The sequence below is a fragment of the Schistocerca americana genome, chromosome X (genome assembly GCF_021461395.2).
Source record: "Schistocerca americana isolate TAMUIC-IGC-003095 chromosome X, iqSchAmer2.1, whole genome shotgun sequence".
In the NCBI taxonomy this organism is placed as follows: domain Eukaryota; kingdom Metazoa; phylum Arthropoda; class Insecta; order Orthoptera; family Acrididae; genus Schistocerca; species Schistocerca americana.
Window position 1 is genome coordinate 402,563,773 of NC_060130.1, and position 6,000 is coordinate 402,569,772.

At 37.5% G+C, this 6,000-nt stretch overlaps 1 protein-coding gene across 2 annotated transcripts in view; it reads left to right on the top strand.

Moving 5' to 3' along the window:
- Window positions 1–2,617, top strand: part of LOC124555474 (protein inturned) — a 263,483-nt gene extending 260,866 nt beyond the window's left edge. For both annotated transcript variants that reach the window (XM_047129398.1, XM_047129399.1), the window contains one exon: window positions 1,053–2,617. In XM_047129398.1, coding sequence (XP_046985354.1) covers window positions 1,053–1,164 — 112 coding nt within the window. In that variant the 3' untranslated portion in view covers window positions 1,165–2,617. The remainder of the gene's footprint in view (window positions 1–1,052) is intronic.
- The last annotated feature ends 3,383 nt before the right edge of the window (window positions 2,618–6,000 follow it).

A 6,000-nucleotide genomic window follows, 5' to 3' on the forward strand; every position in this document is an offset into this window, starting at 1 on the left:
TTTGATAATTTGCCTAATAACATAAAATGTAGACAGGTAGCAAAGCATATATTAAATCTAACCTTAAACCATTTCTCCTGGAGAACTACTCCTATTCCATCGATGTGTTTTTACTTAAAAACTGGTAGTTTGTAATTTTTAAAAAATCTCTCTATGCATGAGTAGGACAAGAAAATAAAATTTATTAATGTTAACACTAATCATGTCTACATATCCTGCAAACTGACTCATTCAAGGATGTTTAGATGGAAGAATCATTCAAACAAACTATTGAACATGTAACTAATTAGCTAACTAACCAACCAACAAACCAATCTGAGAAGATTCAAGTAGAGCATTAAAAACATTTCATGAAGAAATAACCTGAGTTAAGATCCCATCCCAGTTAAATGAAATCCAAAAGACTAATTAAAAAAAAGATATACTGCAAAGCAACAAGTCATATAAACCCATAGTACACTAAATTTTGGTGTTACATGCTGGGACATTAATTTACCAGTTTCATCATACATATTTGAAACGACAGAGGACATAACAAAAAGCCTGTAAACACATTTTGCCCCTAGACAGTGGCTGAAGACAGCCGCTATTGGCACATTTCTTGTTTATTGGTCTATGCTTAAGTGAACTTTCTCTGAAATGTATTGATTTAATCACAAAGCTTTCGAATCTCGTACAAATTTTTATACCTTTTCACACATCTCCTACTGCTGTGCTAATTGATGTTTTTAATTTAATATATTAACTTGCCTGTGTCACAAATAAATTCTGAGAATAGTTTTTAAATGTCATCTGCATTCTTTTAATCATGACAATTCTAACTCGCTAGTTTTGTCATTTCCATTGAAAACTGTTCAGTTTTTTTCCCAGTATGTGTCAAGAACAATGAAAAGTATTGAAAACAATACTCTTGCAAGATGACCGCTGGGTGCCACTAAGGCACATATTACATTTTACAATAAAAGAGTGGCTCTTGACTGAAGACAGAATGTTCATATTGTATAACACTCTCTTAACACATTTTGTAAAAATAAATTTGTTTCTGTTTTCAGGAGGCTGTTTTTCACTCCTCATCCACGAGAAGTTTATGTGTGTTATCAAGACTGTACATCGCAGAACATGGTGGAAATTGCATTTAGACTTGCACTTAGTGCTGCTGGTTGAATTGTGTGTGAATAGGGGTACGTTGTACCAGCTACTGATCCAAGGAAGTGCCTTACACTTATTTAAAACCAACACTTTTACAAATACTCAAAGGATTACATTTCATGAATGTTATATGTAAATAAAGGCTGTTTTGTATAAAAAAATTTATAGGCATTTTCAGTATAAAAAATAGTTACACTCCAGAGTGCCTCTAATGTTTGTTTCCAAATGCGTACATGTAAATTCCATTTGCAGAAATTTGGAGACATTGGGCTGCTGAAAGTTTTGTAAAACCCACATTTCTCAATAGATAAGAAATTAGCATGTCTTCTGTATGCAACAAACTGATAATATGATTATTATTGTGATGTAAGACTCATTGCCAACATGCCACACATTTAATGCAGTTAATAATAAGTGTAGCTGCCAACAAGTTGCCTGATTCACTGACTGGAAATGTCACTGTGGAGATCCTTGACTTCAGGAAGTCCATGAAGATGAGATGTGTAGAAAGTATTTATTATGAACAAGAAGCATGTTAAGCACAGGCAGAAAAACTCTTGAAATATATACCTGTGGATGTAAGTAATGTAATAAGGCTGTCCAGAGAATGACAGATTTGTGGAGGGTTGTATGTAGAACTCAGAAGTCTTTGTCCAGTCCACATACAGAGTAGAGGAACCGTGTCAAGAATAAAAGTGAGCTCTTTGTGAAAACTGGACATACAATACATTACAATTCTAAATGCTGATATCACATATAAAAGTCATTTCTGAATACAAAAAAAAAGTATTTCCACATGTTCTCACATTTTTTCAGCTATTTGTAATGTTGTCAATGAGTGTCCTTCAAATACTCCACACTGTTTAAAATACAAACACTGGTCAATACATAACAGCTTGAGAATGGCACACTGAAAGAATATTGTACCAATGGACTGCAAAAGACACATTGACATTACATGTATCTTTTGTTATACTGAGAAGAAGGGGGGCAGAGTCATTGATGAAGTGACCATTGAGATTGGTCTCATGGATAATTATTTTCAGGATAGTTCTTCCAATTATCCTACTTGTATAATGTGTCTAACATATATCTGTGATTAGAAGCATGATGGTTCTCTTAATTTTTGCTAGTTAACACCACCACAACAACTGTCAGAAGAGAAATTTCATTGAATACTTCCACAGTCATTATAATCAGGGTGTGGTTGTACAGAACATACATTCCAATTTGGATTTAACCATGTTTGCAGAATCCTGCCATGAGCATTTCCACTGAGGAGCCAAAGAAACTGGTACACATGCTTAAAATCAAGTAGGGCACCTGTGAGAATGCAGAAGTCCACAACACAACATGGCATGGATTCGACTAATGTCTGAAGTAGTGCTGGAGGGAATTGACACAATGAATCCTGCAGGGCTGCCCATAAATCCATAAGAGTACGAGGGGGTGGAGATCTCTTCTGAACAGCATGTTGCAAGACATCCCAGATGTTCTCAATAATGTTCATGTTTGGGGAGTTTGGTGGCCAGCAGAAGTGTTAAAATCAGAAGAGTGTTCCTGGAGCCACTATGTAGCAATTCAGGACATGTGAGAGGTCGCATTGTCCTGCAGGAATTGCCCAAGAGTGTCGTAATGCACAATGGACATAAATGGATGCAGGTGATCATGCAGAGTGCTTATGTACGTGTCATATGTCAGAGTCGTACCTAGACATATCAGGGGTCCCATATTACTCCAACTGCACATGCCTCCACCTGCTTGAACAGTCCCCTGCTGCTCCATGGATTCTTGAGGTTGTCTACATACTTGTACACATCTGCTCAATACAATCTGAAATGAGACTCGACCGACCAGGCAACATGTTTCCAGTCATCAACAGTCCATTGTCGGTGTTGATGGGCTCAGGTGAGGTGTAAAGCTTTGTGTCATGCAGTCATCAAGGGTACATGAGTGAGCCTCTGGCTCTGAAAGCCCATATTGATGATGTTTCATTGAATGGTTCACATGCTGACACTTGTTGATGGCCCAGCATTGAAATCTGCAGCAATTTGCAGAAGGGTTGCACTTCTATCAGGTTGAACAATTGTCTTCAGTCATTGTTGGTCCCGTTCTTGCAGGATCTTTTTCCGGCCACAGCGATGCCAGAGATTTGATGTTTTACTGGATTCCTGACATTCACGGCACACTCATGAAATCGTCATATGGGAAAATACCCACTTTATCGCTGCCTTAGAGTTGCTGAGTCCCATCGCTCATGCACCGACTATAACACAATGTTCAAATTCACTTAAATCTAGGCTTTGTCAGCTGCAGGGCCATATTCTGCCTGTTTACATATCCCTGTATTTAAATACGCATGCCTATACCAGTCTCTTTGCTGCGTCAGTGTATTTTGATACATTGGTGCAGAAAGTGAATAACAGCAGCAAAAATGTTCTTGTTTTCTTTTATGAATATTATACCTTTTGACATACTGGAAGGGCAAATACAGAATCAGGACATGCTAATATATTCCAAATGAACATCACTAGTTCAGTGAAATGTTTTGACTCACTATTTAGTGCACAAATTCATGATACCAGTAAATAAAGATTTACTACATTATGTGTTTTGTCAGCTACCTATTATGGGAAAAATTATGCCAGCAATGTGTTTTGTTAAAAATTTGATGGGTATGTTAATTTTTTTGTGTTGCAAAAGAGTTCCATGTTATGTTTTCTTCAGTTTTCATATATGTATCATAAATTATTCACATTGTTAATATTTCTAATTTATTTATTAACCAGATGATTGTCATTGCAGTACAAATGTAATTGTAGGTAATAAACAACAGTTTTACTTTGTTCTTTGTTATCATTTGTTTACTGTCACTACCTTTACAACAATACTTTGCTGGTTATGTTGCCCTGTATAGTGTAGAAGTTGTATCATATTGTATTTGTGAAGCAGATAGTGTTTTAATTGTTATTCTTATTTTCTTCATGACTGCAGTAAAAGCAACAGTTTTTTGTCTTTATCGTCTCACCTGAGGACATTCATTTGTATATAGTCTTTTAGTGGATGTTCATACACCTGGTAACCCTAATTTTCTCTGCTTTAATAATCTACTTTTTTTAGATTTTGAAACTAATTTTTATTCTTGTAATGCATTTGTCCATTTTGATCCTTACATGTTTTTTCAAACTCATTAAGTGTGTCTAGTATGCATTCTGATACAAATTGTGTTGGAAAAAAAGAACAAGAAGAATGAAGGAGTTGTGAGAAACTGACAACAACCAGACTCAGGGCTATTATTTACATTTATAATATTACAGTGAATAAATGTGCATTTTCCAAAATTAGAGCTGAAAACCTCCAAAATGTGCCAAGGGAAATAATTTGAATTTCAAACCCGAAATAGTGATTGCTTGTTGTAAATCATTACATCAGTAATTGACAATAATTTTGTGTCTGTTTACTAATGAACATGCATGGTATGTTCTTTATAGAAGTTTTTGAAGTTATGAGAAACAGAAATTGCTACATATACATTCCAACAGTTTTCATTTTGAGTGCCAGAAGTACAATCTCAGTATTATTTGACAGTTTTGTTACTTAAATTTACGTATAATGTTCTTATATTTTCCTGTTGAACCCAAATAATCAAAGAAATTTATGTTCCTACATTAAGCAAACAAGTATATTGCAACAGAAAGTACAGGGCTATTACAAATGATTGAAGCAATTTCATAAATTCACTGTAGCTCCATTCATTGACATATGGTCACGACACACTACAGATACGTAGAAAAACTCATAAAGTTTTGTTCGGCTGAAGCCGCACTTCAGGTTTCTGCCGCCAGAGTGCTCGAGAGCGCAGTGAGACAAAATGGCGACAGGAGCCGAGAAAGCTTATGTCGTGCTTGAAATGCACTCACATCAGTCAGTCATAACAGTGCAACGACACTTCAGGACGAAGTTCAGCAAAGATCCACCAACTGCTAACTCCATTCGGCGATGGTAGGTGCAGTTTAAAGCTTCTGGATGCCTCTGTAAGGGGAAATCAATGGGTCGGCCTGCTGTGAGAGAAGAAACGGTTGAACGCGTGCGGGCAATTTTCACGCGTAGCCCGCGGAAGTCGACGAATAAAGCAAGCAGGGAGCTAAACGTACCACAGCCGATGGTTTGGAAAATCTTACGGAAAAGGCTAAAGCAGAAGCCTTACTGTTCACAATTGCTACAAACCCTGACACCCAATGACAAAGTCAAACGCTTTGAATTTTCGGCGCGGTTGCAACAGTTCATGGAAGAGGATGCGTTCAGTGCAAAACTTGTTTTCAGTGATGAAGCAACATTTTTTCTTAATGGTGAAGTGAACAGACACAATGTGCGAATCTGGGCGGTAGAGAATCCTCACGCATTCGTGCAGCAAATTCGCAATTCACCAAAAGTTAACGTGTTTTGTGCAATCTTACGGTTTAAAGTTTATGGCCCCTTTTTCTTCTGCGAAAAAAACGTTACAGGACACGTGTATCTGGACATGCTGGAAAATTGGTTCATGCCACAACTGGAGACCGACAGCGCCGACTTCATCTTTCAACAGGATGGTGCTCCACCGCTCTTCCATCAAGATGTTCGGCATTTCTTAAACAGGAGATTGGAAAACCGATGGATCGGTCGTGGTGGAGATCATGATCAGCAATTCATGTCATGGCCTCCACGCTCTCCCGACTTAACCCCATGCGATTTCTTTCTGTGGGGTTATGTGAAAGATTCAGTGTTTAAACCTCCTCTACCAAGAAACGTGCCAGAACTGCGAGCTCGCATCAACGATGATTTCGAACTCATTGATGGGGACATGCTGCGCCG